Below are 15,032 nucleotides of genomic sequence, written 5' to 3' on the forward strand. Positions count from 1 at the left end.
AAAGACCAGGCATGAGTGATCCTTCATATAGATGGGAGTTGGTCACAAAAAGAGAGAAGTAAGGATAAAAATAATTTTAAGTTCATCATTAGAATGTGAATTCACCTGTTATGACTATTGTCTGAAATTCTTAACCATAGTCTTTTATGGAACTAGTTAGTGATATAAACTGTTTTCTATTTACTTATGCATATTTTTCAGGTTTCTAAGAGTAGAAATACGCGTGATATAATGTTTTAATTGTGAAGTTATTTGTAACTGAGTAATTTAAATTTTGACTGTATATATTTTTTTATCTTTATAGATTCCAGTATAGTTAATATACAGTGTTATCTTAGTTTCAGGTGTACAATATAGTGATTCAGTAATTCTGTGCTTCACCTAGTGCTCATCACAAGTGCCCTCCATCATTCCCATCACCTATTTCACTCATCCCCCACCCTCCTCCCCTCAGCCCCTGAGTATTTTTGAAAAACACAGGCTTAACTCTAGTTCTCATCTCTTCCCTATTGGTCACTATTTGATTAATATGATGAATCTACTAAGATACAATAACAACCAAAAGGCTGTCTTTAATATTAACAAGTGGAAGAAAAAATCTAAATAATATACAGACTTAAAATCTCTTAAATAACTAAGAATAAACCTTCAGGGCACCTGGGTGGCTCAGTTGGTTAAGCGGACTGCCTTCAGCTCAGGTCATGATCCCGGAGTCTCAGGATCGAGTCCCATATCAGGCTCCCAGCTCCATGGGGAGTCTGCTTCTCCCTCTGACCTTCTCCCCTCTCATTCTCTCTCTCTCTCTCTCAAATAAATAAGTAAAATATTAAAAAAAAAAAAACCTTCATTTTTAAGTGAGATAAATGTTACTTGATTCTCATTTGAATTCACTGGCTCTTGTGTTATTAACGCAAGTATCTTAAAATGCTTTTTCATTAAATACTTAATATTTAACTTTTCTTTTTAAATAAAGTTTGTCTAGGGGCACCTGTGTGACTCAGTGGGTTAAAGCCTCTGCCTTAGGCTCAGGTCATGATCCCCGGGTCCTGGGATCAAACCCCACATCAGGCTCTCTGCTCAGCAGGGAGCCTGCTTCTTCCTTTCTCTCTGCTGCCTCTCTGCCTCTTGTGATCTCTGTCTGTCAAATAAATAAATACAATCTTTAAAAAAAAGTTTAAATAAATTTTGTCTAGAAGGTATATTGATATTCAGAAATATTGGGGATGCTGCATATTTTTGTGATTTTTCAAAGTGTTGTCAAGATTGTAGTTTAGGAGTCTAGAAAATTCTCTGATGATTAAGACAGGGCAATATTGTATTCATTTTTTAAAACAAAAATATGACCGTGGTAATTAGACTTAATATTGATGCCAGGGCATGTCCAATGATCCAACTTGTTGCCTGTTTAAAAAATACTACTAAGCAACCAGAATGGTTTTAGGACTACCAAATCTTGGCAGACTGATTTAATTTTTTAAATAGATCATGAAAAAGTAATACATTAAATAGTTTCAGTAAGAATTGTGATTTTATGATATTCTCATAAACAACTAGGCAGTTATGGTCTGAACTAATGTTAGGTGGACTGCTGGTTGGATGATGACATGGAAGAGACTATTACAGCAATCCCAGGTTAGATTCAAGAGGCATAATAAGTAGTAGTTCATAATGATATGCTTGAACTGTAGTTGTCTAAGCTCTAGTGATAACTGCCATTAAGAATAAAAAATGTGTTTATTATTTTATGTAACCAGGGCAAAACAGGAAAATCCTCCTGAAGTATCACGGCTGTGCTCTTCATTAAATCAGTTTTATGTGTAGTTCTCTTTACTCCAAGTATGGGAGGGAAGTGAGAAAAGAATAATAAAAATAAATGAGATGGTCTTTATGGGTTTACCCTGAATTCATGAAACTGGATGGAGGACTTAAAATATCAGTTTAAAATACTATTTTTTTGTGTTTAAATAAAGATCACTTGTCCCCTATATACATATTACTAAAAATAATGCTTGAGACTAAGGAGATTTTAGAGTAATCTTGATTCATTCACCCACTCAGTAGAAATCCCTTCTGTGTCCTCCCATTGTAGGCTCATTATTCACTCCAAGATAAAATTGTTTGACTTCTAAGAGTTAACTCTTACTTTATTGTTAGCTCTTCAGATGTACCTGGTATTTTATGATACTCCAAACTGTCTCATGCCTTGATTCTCTTATAATTTGATGCCCGGAATAACTTTTGTCTTATTGTTTATGTAATGAACACCTACTTATTCTCTAGGACTAAGGTCAGGTTTTTTCCCTCCTGTGAGATCCTTTCATGACCTCAATAGACTCTTAGGCATTTTCTCCTTTATCCTGCTACTTCCTCTCATGTATTTCATTTGAATTGGCAACCTTTTTCTCACGATAACTATTTTATTATGTGTTTATCTTGTCTTCTATTAAATGTGAGCTCTTCTTGAAGGCACAGATATGTTACTTATCTTTGTTTTTGACTGTCCATCAAAGTCTTTGACATGTAATAGTTCAATTTCAAAAAATTGTTCCACTATTAAAATTAGGTTCTTTATTAATAATGATCAGTTACATTGCTAAAATTCCATCATTTAAGTAAACTTGTATTTTGATTGTGATATTTAATACCATGTCTAGATAAGGAATCAAGAAGGGAATTAATAACAGTGAAAGCTCTTAGACTTTATTTGTTGTCAGTGGCTTATTTCTACACATTCTTAGTCATGGAAGAGGGAAAAAAAATGACCTATAAGTAACCAGTCTTCAGTAAATTTCTCTGAATATACTTCTTTTACAGTTTACTCTATAGGTTCTGCTAATGATAAAAGAAGATAAATGGCAAGATGCAATTTTTTTCCCTAAACTTTTTGTTCCTATAGAAAACAAAGTCTCAGGGGACCTGGGTGGCTCAGTCAGTTAAGTGGCTGCCTTCGGCTCAAGTCATGATCCCAGAGTCCTGGGATGGAACCCCGTGTCGGGCTCCCTGCTCAGCGAAGAGCCTGCTTCTCCCTCTCCCTCTGCCTGCTACTCTGCCTACTTGTGCTCTCTCTCTATCCCTCTGTCAAATAAATAAATTAAATCTTTAAAAAAAAAGAAAAGAAAATAGAAAAGTCTCTAATTCAGTGCTTTCTAATGATAGTTCCTAGACCAGTGACATCAGCATCACTCTGGTATTTGTTAGAGATCCAAATTCGTGGACTCTACCTCAGTAACTCTGGAAGCGAGACTCAACAATCTTAGTGGTAATAGGCCTTCCAGATGACCTGATGCATATAATAGTTTGAGAACTACTGCTATAATTTATGTCTTTAATAACATTTCAATTTTATATGGTATCTTTAAAAATACAAAATACTTTTCAGATTTTAATAAACCATAATATATCCTCTTCCTGTTACATATTCTGAACCCCAAGACTTTTGAGTACTTCCATTCCTACTTTTCATCCATTCATCCATCCATACATCCACCCACCTATACGTCCATCCATTCCAGTGCCTCTAAACATACATTGCATCCTTAAAAATATTCCGTGTTTTGTGAATCAAAGTTTTGCTTGATAGGAAACTTTGTTGGGTATTATGGAAAAGATCTTATCTCTTTTATTATATAAACATCTTTAATCATACTGACTCTTAAATCACAATTTTGAAATATAGAACATCATCTTTAAAGTCACTTTCAGAAGTGGCCAGTAGCCAATTTTATAATTCTCATGGCCTTTTAATTATTTCTTTGAATTAATATTTTGGGGGTAACATATCCATCTTACCTTCTGACCTTCTTTTCAATGAGTATTGAGGTATTTTGAGATATTTCGCCTGAAGACTAGAGTAGTATATGCTTGGCCTTCATTTGACATAGGAAACCCTGATGTAGGAAACATCAGGGTTTCAAGTGAGTTCATTCTTTTCGAAGCAAAAAATTAGTAATGTCCTTTGTCTCCTAGTTCATGCTAAACTTTCTGAAGACCTTTCTCTTCTTTGCATATATGCTAGGCCTTATCAATACCTAGAATTGAAGCTGTGCAGTTCTTGGATATTATCCTGGTCTGTTCTTTTTTGCCTTTTCTTTTCTTAAAAGCATTATCATAATTAAATACAGGGCTCCCTACTTAAGTAGCAAGAGTAAGTTAAAACAAAGTGTACCACATTAATAAAATATTATCCCCATTTTGAAAGTAACCATTTGATAGTATGTAGTACTGATGCAGATGCAGTATTTTGTAGAATTTAGTAGGAATTCACTAAAATGCTTTGAATGAATGAATGCTGAAGATACTCTTGGTAAAATAGAGAACTATAATTTTTAAAAGCCTATTACTATAATAAAGCTTTTTAGAGTCACTTACACATATTAAACTTACTAATATATTCAGTAATGAAAATCAGAATTGACTCAATATGTTCACAGTTCATTAGAGAGTTAATGCTTTCATGTCTGGAAGTAAATACCATTTTTAGGATTATGATACTCTTTTAGGATTATGATACTGCACCTATCTGTGGACCATATTAGGACCTGTTCTGTGTTTACATCTCTGTTTTGAAATTCAGACTTCCAGGCCGAACTAATTCCTAAATTCTCTCCAGAGAATTACAATATTCTTTATTAAATTGAAGAACTTTGCAATTTTAAATAGCAATAAACTCACTGCCAAATTTTACAAGCTCTAAAAGCATCAGGATGTATATTTTGGCCACTTTAGCTCTTCTTTACAGAACCTTATCAGGTTTACATTTGCTTCTAAAAAGTTTTCTGAATTTTATTTATTCATTGCAAGCCACGGAGGTGATGCTTTAAGGCAGCTTTGAGACATGAAAAAAAAATGTATTGTCTAATGGAACCAAAGCAATAGCAAATCTATGCCAGGTAACATTAATTATAGTAATTGATGATAGAGGTGGTAATTTGGTTTACAATCTCAGAAGAAATCTACACAATGTTTTTTAAAGTTAGCAGCCGTGCTGCTGCTTTACCTCTCTGAGTGTGGGGTAGAGGTGTATGTTAGAAATTCAGACTTCTGTTGAGTAGTTTATCATAGTAGAACTAGCCTGGCAACTAAACAAAATGTAGAATTCAAAAAAGAACATTGTTAGCTGGCCATCAGCATGTAGTAAAGTCAATGATTGTGGAAAAAGAGATAAGGACAAACCTGTGTTTTGTGAAATTTTAATTAGTTCGTGACTTATTGCAAAACAATACAACAAATAAAAACAACCAACCAAGCAAAACGCAACATGGTGGGATTCCTAAAGTAGTATGAGGGAGCATAGGCAAATGCCTGGGCTGGTAGATATGGTTGCAGAGGCACAAAAGATGTCGAAATGTTTCTGTTAATACACTTGTGGGTGTGTGATTTCCCTATCATTTGACTCAAACAGTAAAAAAAAAAAAAAGAAAGAAAGAAAGAAATGACAACAGGAGTGAAGCTTGGTGAAAAAATATCTATGAAATCAGAAATTATACTCAGTGGCTAGACTATTTCTTCAACAAAGCTAATGAAAGAAATGTAACTATATCAAAGCAAGAACACTAAGACTTGGCTAATGCCTTTTGAACAATTTTCAATATTATACTGACATTATTAGAAATTGTCTTAATTATCCCTCCTTAACTGAATGGACAAGATAGAAGTAATGATAGTCATGTTTTAAAACACCTTTGTTATCCCAGAGACTCTATCATTTTCAAAATTTTCCAGTGTGAAAGAGACAGCACCCAAGTGTAAAGAAAGTATGATAGGATTTAGTAAATACAACTAAAAAATATGAGGTAAAATTTCATTTTAGCAAGGCCATCAGGAAGTGGAGAGACCAATTGTCATGGTTCACAGAAGTGAATTTTTAAAAACATATCACATACGTTACTTATAATAGGGAAATATATTTAAGGTTTGTGCATCCTAAGTAATAATAATAATGATAATATGATAAATGAATACCCCTTTACTCACCATTCAGCTTCATAGAACATTAGCCGTACCTCTAAAGCCACCTTATGCTCCTAGCCAATTTCATCTCTTTCCATAGAGATAGCTGTTGTTACAGCTTTTCTATTGTTTTTTCTTTGTAGTTATAGCACACATGAATCTATCCTTCTGCAATAAGTTGTTTTATTTTCCTTGTTTTAGACTTTATATAAATGTAAGAATAACTGTGTATTGTTTAGAATTTTTTTTTCACTCCATTGGTTTTTCAGTTTCACCTACATTGATGCATGTGGCTATAGATCATTAATTTTCCCTGCTGCATATTATATCATTATAGGCACATACCATTTTATGCATATGTGATCTAATGTAGATGGATATTTAGGTAGCTTCCAATCCTTAGCTTTTTTACAGAGTGTTATTATGAACATGTCTATACATGTCTCCTGGTACACATGTGCGAGAATTTTACTTGGTTACCCAGGAGTGGGATTACTGGCTTGAAACTGCATATTCAACTTTATTGGGTCATGCCAAACTCTTCCAAAATGAGTGTATCAATGTTCTCATGACTTTACGTCCTCAGGGACCACCATGTCAGGCTCCAAGAATGATAACCCAAACTACTCCATGCCTTTTTTCGTGGTGTCTTTTATTGTGTTCAGGTGTTAGATTGACTTCAGGTCAAATAGCAAATTCTTCTTACAGACACAGAGCCCTGAGAGTTCCTGTTTCACAATTGACAATAGAGGTAACATCATTGGACCGATAAGTCAAGGAAGAAATTATTTGTTGGAAGTGAGATTCCAAATGCATGAATAAAATATTTGTGGCATTTAATAACCAGAACATACAGTTTTATGTGGTACAAACTTCCTAATCTCTATCATGCCTGAGAGTCTTATCTATAACAAGTAATTAATTTCTTGAAGTCAATTATTTATTTAAAAAGGTAACTCAGTCCTTGAAAAAGTCAACATTTTGTTTCTGGCAAATGATATGTTAAGCCCAGAACTTAATATTTATGATAGTAAACTTGTAACTTTGGTATGTTTTTATAAGTACTATCAGACTTTCAAAAGGAGTTGCCTTTTCTTATTACCATTATAATTAACTTAGTCCTGGTCTATTTCATAGCTTCCTATCTATTCTCTCTTTTTTCTTCAAGATCCTCAAAATTGGATCCCTATCACTTCAAATACACTTTTTGGCCTTGTTTTCCATTTTCTAGAAGTTGTTCATATTCAGGCTAATTTCCTGTTCCTCCTTGAGGACAGTAGCAGTGTGCATAGTGGAAGGGGCCTCAAGACCACAGATGTGGTATCTTTCTGTTCTGCCAGTCACTAGCTGGGTGGCCGTAGGCAAGTCCCTTGACTGAGCCTCAGTTTCCACAGCTACCAACTTCAGAGTGTCCTCAGATTTTTAGGGAAATATGGAGTACCTAGTTGTTTAGTGCCTTGTGGTTAATAATATCTGTGTGCAGAGTAAGCACTATACTATACATTTTACACATATTATCTTTGATTTTTTTTAAAGATTTTATTTATTTATTTGACAGAGAGAGAGACAGCAAGAGAGGGAACACAAGCAGGGGGAGTGGGAGAGGGAGAAGCAGTCTTCCCGCTGAGTGGGCAGCCCGATGCAGGGCTCGATCCCAGGATCCTGGGATCATGACCTGAGCCAAAGGCAGCTGCTTAACAGACTGAGCCATCCGGGTGCCCCTTGTCTTTGATTTTTAAACAACACTGAAGAAAATACAGTAAAGGAAGCTGAGACTTGGGATGATTAAATAAATTGCCCCAGGATCCACAGCTTATAAAGGAGCTATTACTCAGTTTAAAGTCTGCCTGACTGGGGAAGCTGGGAGCTCTCATGACTGGCCTTCCCACAGCGTCTGCACCCTGCTTTCACCACATCACATGCATCTCCCTTCTCAGAATTCTTCGTAACTCTCTCAGGCACAATTTTCACTTTATTGTTTTGTTATAGTTTCATACAAGTAGGGTCACTCTTTGAAGGCACAGACCTTACTGTCTTTTATTTCTCGCAACCCAGAGTATCACATACTCATAAAGTACTCAGTAAATATTTGAATTATATAATACTACCTCTCATTGAGTTTCACCAGTTTTAATATTTTTTATCCTTTTTTATAGCTCATTTCAGCGGCCACGTGGCACTCTCCATTTGGATGATGGTGAATACTGGTCCAACAGGGCAGCCTCTTATAAAGGAAAATCCCACCGACCCATCTTTGAGAATAGCATGGACAAGATATACAGGAACTTGTACAAAAAGGCCTGTAGTTCTGTTTCTCATACACAGGAAAGCTTCTGAGACCATCCATGATAAACTATATGGGTGTCTGTGTCAACTTCTCAATGAAAACGTTTGATGTGATCAATACCTGTATTCTTTTTTTTAACAGGTGGTTCTGAATAGTTAGATGTGAATAAGTTTATTGCTTCAAATGGTAAATTATCACAGGCAGTCCTTTTATTTTTAATCACAGAAGAGAGTCTTTGTTCTAAAAGTCAAAGCTCTGCACCATAACCACAGCTTCCAATCTGATTGTGAGAAGGATGTTGTGCCACATATAGCTCATATCTCCATCTACAAATCCCAGAATAGATTCTCTCTAGAAATGGTCTGCCTTAATCACCTTGTGATTTTCTTTTCATCTGCTTGATTGGTTATCTTATCTAAGATTAATATGGACTCCTTTTTCTTGGTAATGAGCAAAAAAGATATACGATACAGAAATTAGTTTCCTAAGTTTAAACCCAGATTTTACTAGTATTTTCTACTTATTTCTCCTCCCCAAAAAAGGCTCCTTGTAATTCTTAGCTAATAAGAAATAGGGTTTTTTTTTTTAAGTTTATATAATCATTCACTTCCTCTTCTTTAAAAGAACTAAGGTAACTACAATACGGTCAGCTAGAAATAGCAGTGGCCATGTGTGACCCAAAATGTGAATAACTGATTTTTAAAAATAGAGTTCTTTGCATGATTTTCTTTTAAGGTCCTGTCTTTTGGTGCAACCAGATTCAGAAAATAGCTTTTGTTAGCACATAGAAACTCAGAAAGAATAAAGGGATTATATTGTATTTAAAACTCTTTAGAGTTTTCATAGGTACCAAGTGACCCAGGAAAGTAGTATCTTTACTTAAAGGACACTTGGAACCATAAAGGGGAGTAAAATATTATACATAATGCTTTGTACTGGAAAATCCAGTAGTTGATAAAATTAGCTCCTCTCTACCTGCCTTATCCACCCTTGTGAGGCCAGTGAGTCTTTGAGGATATGAAGAAATCGGTCACCTCATATTTACCAGAGTAAGTGGAGGGAAAGTAGAGAATAGAAAATAAGTAAACTTGGCTGACAAGCTCGAAGAGTTGACTACAAGGTACTGTTCTCTCATTGACTCTACCTATGGTTAGTTTTACAGTTATGATTTAAAAAAGAGAAAAAAATGAACTCCATTTAAGTTGAAATTAATATGTAAAGTTGAGTGATTTGTTGTATTAGGAGAAAATATATAATATTTGTTATATAACAATAGGATTTTTAAACTTCATGTTTAGAGTGTTCTGGCATGGCAATCCATGATGTATGGGAAAGTGCCCCAGAGAAAGGGGCCAGGAGGCCTAGGCTTTAGTTCCATCCTGGCATTCTCCTGCTCAGTCTCTTTAATTCTCTGGGCCCAACTCTCCTCAGTTATCAAATGAAGAGAATGAAGCGGATCAGCATTTCCTGAACCGTTTTCCGTGGACTTCCAGTCTAAGAGATGGCTGTAGGCATGTAGAGACAGGTGTTTAATGTCATCAGTCATATAAGCTGAGGAGACTCGATACACTAGATTCACACTCCCCAACTTAAAGAGTCCTAGGTAGGAAGGCAGGAGTGAAAGGCAGTGCTATCGATACTGGAACAGCCGTTCCAGACAGAGCTGTCCAGGCAAACTAGCATGTATGGCTGATAGAGTAAACACTGGCCTGTTGGAGGCACTAAAATATCCTGGCATAACCCTGTTTCACTCTAGCATCTGGTCTGGAGTCTGACACATAATTAGTGCTCATTAAATATTTTTTGAATTAGCCCAGAATTTCCTAAGTGAGCTTGTAGCAGTATTTGTCATTATGGCGATCCTTCACCCATCCCACCCGCTCAGCTCCCCACACTCCCTTTCAAGTGTGCCATCCTCAGGTCCATGTAGACACTATCAGGGAAGTAGTATACAACACAATCACGGAGTTACCCCCTGGCTGTACGTTGTAGGATGGCGTTTTGTACAATGAGCTTTTGAAGGTCAACAATGACTAATGCTTTTTTTTTTTTTTTACAAAAAATATCATCAGTGAAACTTAGTATGTTTTGATTTTGTTTTTGTTTCACATGTGGAAACAAATGAAAAATTCTTCCATTTAAAAGGTCCTGCTTGGTGAAAAGAACAAATACTAACTTCAAAGAAAATTTCACTGTCATAGAAAATCTCCCAAGTGAATAACTACATCAAAAGTTACCTATTACACCTATTTCTGCCATCAGCTATACAAAGTCCACAAAAAATTAGGTCTCAAAGGGAAACTTGAGAATATGACATTCTGAAAGATATTTTCCTATGGATTACATTTGATTTCTCTCTGAAGGATCAGGTGAAAATTTCCAGATATATCTAGTGTCTTAGCTAAGTATCTATTTCCATTTCCTGGGGGAAGAAGTGGTCTTTGTTGCTCTCCCTAACTATTACTATGAATTCTTATGTTATATTATTTTTAAGGAGTAAAACCTTTAAATACTAAAAGTTGTCTTTTCTCATTGTAAGAAGCAGAAAGATGCAGTTATTTCCTTAGCCTTTTAAAAATATTTCTTATAATCTAGTAATAGTTATTGAATTTAATATGATAGATTAATACTTCTTCCTTTAGCCCTGGGAATTTCAGGAAGAAAGGTGTCAATTCAACTTAGAAAAAAGATGTGTGATTTGATGAAGAGTGAGGTCTTCATGGTCCCACTATTAGCTATACAACCTTGTTCAAGTCATTTATCCTTCTTGGAGCTAAGTTTTCTTATCTATAAGGTGATGAAGGGGTTAATTTAGAAGGGGCTTTTAATGTTCCAACATTGCTCTAATTGTGTAATTGATTAACATGGAAGATAAATAAGTTCTAGGCTGCAGGGTTGTATTGTAACTTCAAAGATTAAGCCCCTGATTAAAAATCTGGAGCAGATAGAGCATCCTCCTTGTGTTCATTTTCCAGTAGTAGCTTTATTGAGATAAACTCAATACTATAAAGTTTACCCTTTAAAAGTATACATCTGCATGGTTTTTAATGTATTCACAGATTTGTGCAGCTATAGCCACTAGCTAATTATAAAATTTTTGATGACTCCAGAAAGAAATCCTGAACCCATCAGCAATCACTCTCCGTTCCCTTCTGCCCTCCCCTCCTGGCAACCAGTAATCTGCTTTCTGTCTCTTTGCCTATTCTGGCATTTCATATAAATGGACTCATACCATATGTGACCTTTTGTGTAGCGTAATGTTTTCATAGTTCATCTGGGTTGTAATGCACATCAGTACTTTATTCCTTTGGTGATTAAGTAACAGTCATAATGTGGGTGCACGACCCTCAGTTGATGAGCATTATTCCCACTTTGGGGATATTATGAAGAGCACTGGCATGATATTTGTGCATGAGTGTTTGTGAGAACATATCTTTTCATTTCTCTCAAGTGTAAACCTAGAAGTGGAATTACTGAGTCATATGGAAACACTGTGTTTGACGTTTTGAGGAACAGCCAAACTGTGTTCCAAAGGGACTCCACTATTTTACAATTTTTGTGTTTTCCTAATTTTACCTTAGGATCTTGGGCTCGTTACACATTTAAGCATCATCCACCCATTCATCACATGTTTACTGAGCACTGTGTTAGTTGTAGAGTGTATCAGTTTTTACACATACCAGTGTGTGCATACCCACACATGTGAAGAGCCTGCTGAAAAATACCACATTGTATTCCAACATTTACAGTGGTTGGTAACCTCTACAGTGGAAGACTATAAGAATGGGGATATAATACAAGAACGGGGACACAAGGCTTTCTAGCTTGATACAGAACTTGCAAAAGCATGAAAATGGGGGAGAGCATGATTGTTCAGGAAACTCCACGTGTTGTCACTGGAGATGGTCCGCAGGGGTACAAGACCTTTGGGAGGACATGTTGGGTGCAATAAAAGAAGGGCAAAGAGAATGATAGGCCTGGAGCACTGGAAGAGGTGACCTTTGAGCTGGACATTGAAAGATGGGAATGATTTTTGAGGAAAGGAAACCAAGATGAAATAAACTAAATATTGATCAGGTTTTATGAGGGGAGAAGTGGGATAGAAGGAAATATTTAGTAATCAGTTAAAAATTAAAGATCTAGAACTTAGGTGAATTCAGAAGTAGAGAATGGATTTTGAAATCAGATAAAATAATGAAGTGAGAGAAAAACAAAGGAAAGCTGTCTGCTGTTCTTGTCCTAATTGGTACATGACCATTATAGGTGCCCTGACAGAAGGAACCTCAAGCAATTGCATGTTTTGCTTGTTGTGGAGGCTCTGGTGGTTAGCATGTTAGAGGACCACTCATTTAGAAATTAGGAATAATAATGGAATTATATTTCTATTATAGTTAGGGAAATAGCTAGAAACTCATGTACAAAATGAAGAGGTAAAAGAGGAAACCCAATTTTTTGTTATAAGTTATTATTTATCTCTGAGTGATACATTTAGTTGGGTAATATAAAATTTCTTAGACAACCAGAACTGGTGAATATTCATCTGTTCAACAAATATTATCAAAGGTCTTCTCTGTTCCAGGCAATCTGCACAGCACTGACTCAGCATCCAAAGGTAAACAAAAACATAGTTCCTGACTTGAGTTCATGGGGGGGAGACTGACATTTATTTACTTATTATATTGAGAGAAGTACTGTAATCAATGATAGAAATGCTATAAAGATGAAAAGGAAGTCCTAATTAATTCTTAAAGGTGTCATATACTTCAGGAATTAGTAACTAATGATAACTGAAATTAGCTGGTATTCTACTAGATGGTCTGGATAGCATAGGCCTTAGAAAATCACTAGGACTTTTATTAAAGTAGGAAGGAAATAATCCAACATAGAACAGATATGAGCGTATATACTACCACACTTACCTTGTTCTTTACAGGTTAATATTAGTTAAGTCCTTATTCTCTTTACTAAAAGTAACCCTACTTTTGAGGGGGAAAATGTGTGTTATGTATAAGAGATTCAAGAAAGTACGTTTTGCTATATTTCTATAGATCACCTCCACAAAAGTACTGAACATGAGTTAGTGAAATAAATCAGGACTCTTGAACTCAGGGAGCTCATTCTGACTATTGATGGAAGATCAGACAAACAATGCTAATATAGTGTCCAAGGATTTCCTTATTTTTACTCTTATTATGCTTTATGTAGGCTTTCCTAGCTCAGGAGTATTTCCTCATCTTTGTGTTTCCAGCACCACAATCTGGACATAGCTTTATTATAGCACTTAAACTGAATTACAAATGCCTTTCTTGCATATCTTTTTCTACTGGTCTAGGGTCCTGTTTACTTCTGTATCTGTGGCACAGAGTAGTTGTACAAGGTTTGTTGAATGACTGCATGAAAGAGAAAATACATGAAGTGCCACTAAAAATGATACAAAGCCCAGCTATCTGGACAGAAGGAATAAGAGACCTGATAAGACTTGCTTTCAGCTAGTTTATCCATACCAGTAGCCAAAAGAGAAAACAAAGGAAAAGAGAAAAATCCTAGTTGAACCATAGTCCTCAAGAAGAAAGAAATGGTTCATCAGTTGAGAGAATTAGTGTTTATGTAGTGCAATCTATTTTTCAAAAAAGTATTCTCAAATTAAGAAAAAATAAATCATAAGATGGCCTGTCTTTTTGTTTGGCTGTTACTTGACTAAGCAACTGAAATGTACAGCATTCAGGTGCCGAGGCCAGGTCCTACTCAGCTGCTGCAAGGGGTGATAAGTACAGAGTTAGGCAGTGGACCAAGCAAGCAATTGCCTGCAATTGTTTCCAGCACCTTCCATTCCAATGGAGTTTAATTAAATCCCTTCTATGAAATGCAAATTTCATGGTTCCCAAGAAGAGCCTTAAATATTCTTTCCCAATGTCTTATGTTTTATCATTCACAAAGAGGCACATTTTTGACTGAAGGATTCAATAATTTTCCATCTTCCAGCCTTCAGATGTAACTAAGCTACTCAATCTAGAAACTGTGGCTCTCTAGATTAATTAAGAGTTGGTATATTAAGGCATTTAAATGAATATTTAAGCAAAACTGTCTCAATGAAATAGTTTTTTTAAGCTAATATCTTGAACCTTAGTGTGTTGCATACAAGTTATGCTGAGTCAAGTAAATGAACCTAATGGAAGAGAATGCATTCTGCTCTAATTTGTACTATATGAATGTTTGCAGCATATTGGGGGGGGGAGTTGGTGAGGGTAATTTTTTGGTTTTTTTAATTCTCATCCCCATCTAAGCATCATCTTTAAAGTTCTTAAAACAAGGGAATTAAAGTCATACTTAACCATCTGTATTTGATGGTATACATACGTTATATTATTTGATCTTCCCAACAACCCTGTGAGCTAGGGTAGGTATAAGTAATTTCAGTTTTATAGAAGAGATAACCAAGGATCAAACTGCTATGATTGGCTAGTGATAAATACAGTCAGTATATGGTCAAGCTCAGATTTGAATCTAAACCCAATTCTTTTTTTTTTTTTAAGATTTTCCTTATTTATTTGACAGAGCTCCCAAGTAGGCAGAGAGGAAGGCAGAGAGAGAGGAAGGGAAGCAGGCTCCCCTCTGAGCAGACAGCCCAATGCGGGGCTCAATCCCAGGACTCTGGGATCGTGATCTGAGCTGAAGGCAGAGGCTTTAACCCACTGTGCCACCCAGGCGCCCCTGAATCTAAACCCAATTCTTCCTCTCAACAAGTAAGTGGTTATAAAAACCCAGCTTGTTACAGTTAACATTTTTAAATGGTGGG

General features: G+C 35.7%; 1 protein-coding gene across 4 annotated transcripts in view; it reads left to right on the top strand.

Moving 5' to 3' along the window:
* The window catches only part of SPATA6 (spermatogenesis associated 6), a 140,585-nt gene extending 129,715 nt beyond the window's left edge, over positions 1–10,870 (top strand). For all 4 annotated transcript variants that reach the window (XM_045980552.1, XM_045980564.1, XM_045980556.1 and 1 more), the window contains one exon: positions 8,106–10,870. In XM_045980552.1, coding sequence (XP_045836508.1) covers positions 8,106–8,286 — 181 coding nt within the window. In that variant the 3' untranslated portion in view covers positions 8,287–10,870. The remainder of the gene's footprint in view (positions 1–8,105) is intronic.
* Positions 10,871–15,032: the final 4,162 nt, after the last annotated feature.

This window comes from Meles meles, chromosome 1 (genome assembly GCF_922984935.1).
Source record: "Meles meles chromosome 1, mMelMel3.1 paternal haplotype, whole genome shotgun sequence".
Taxonomy (NCBI): Eukaryota; Metazoa; Chordata; class Mammalia; order Carnivora; family Mustelidae; genus Meles; species Meles meles.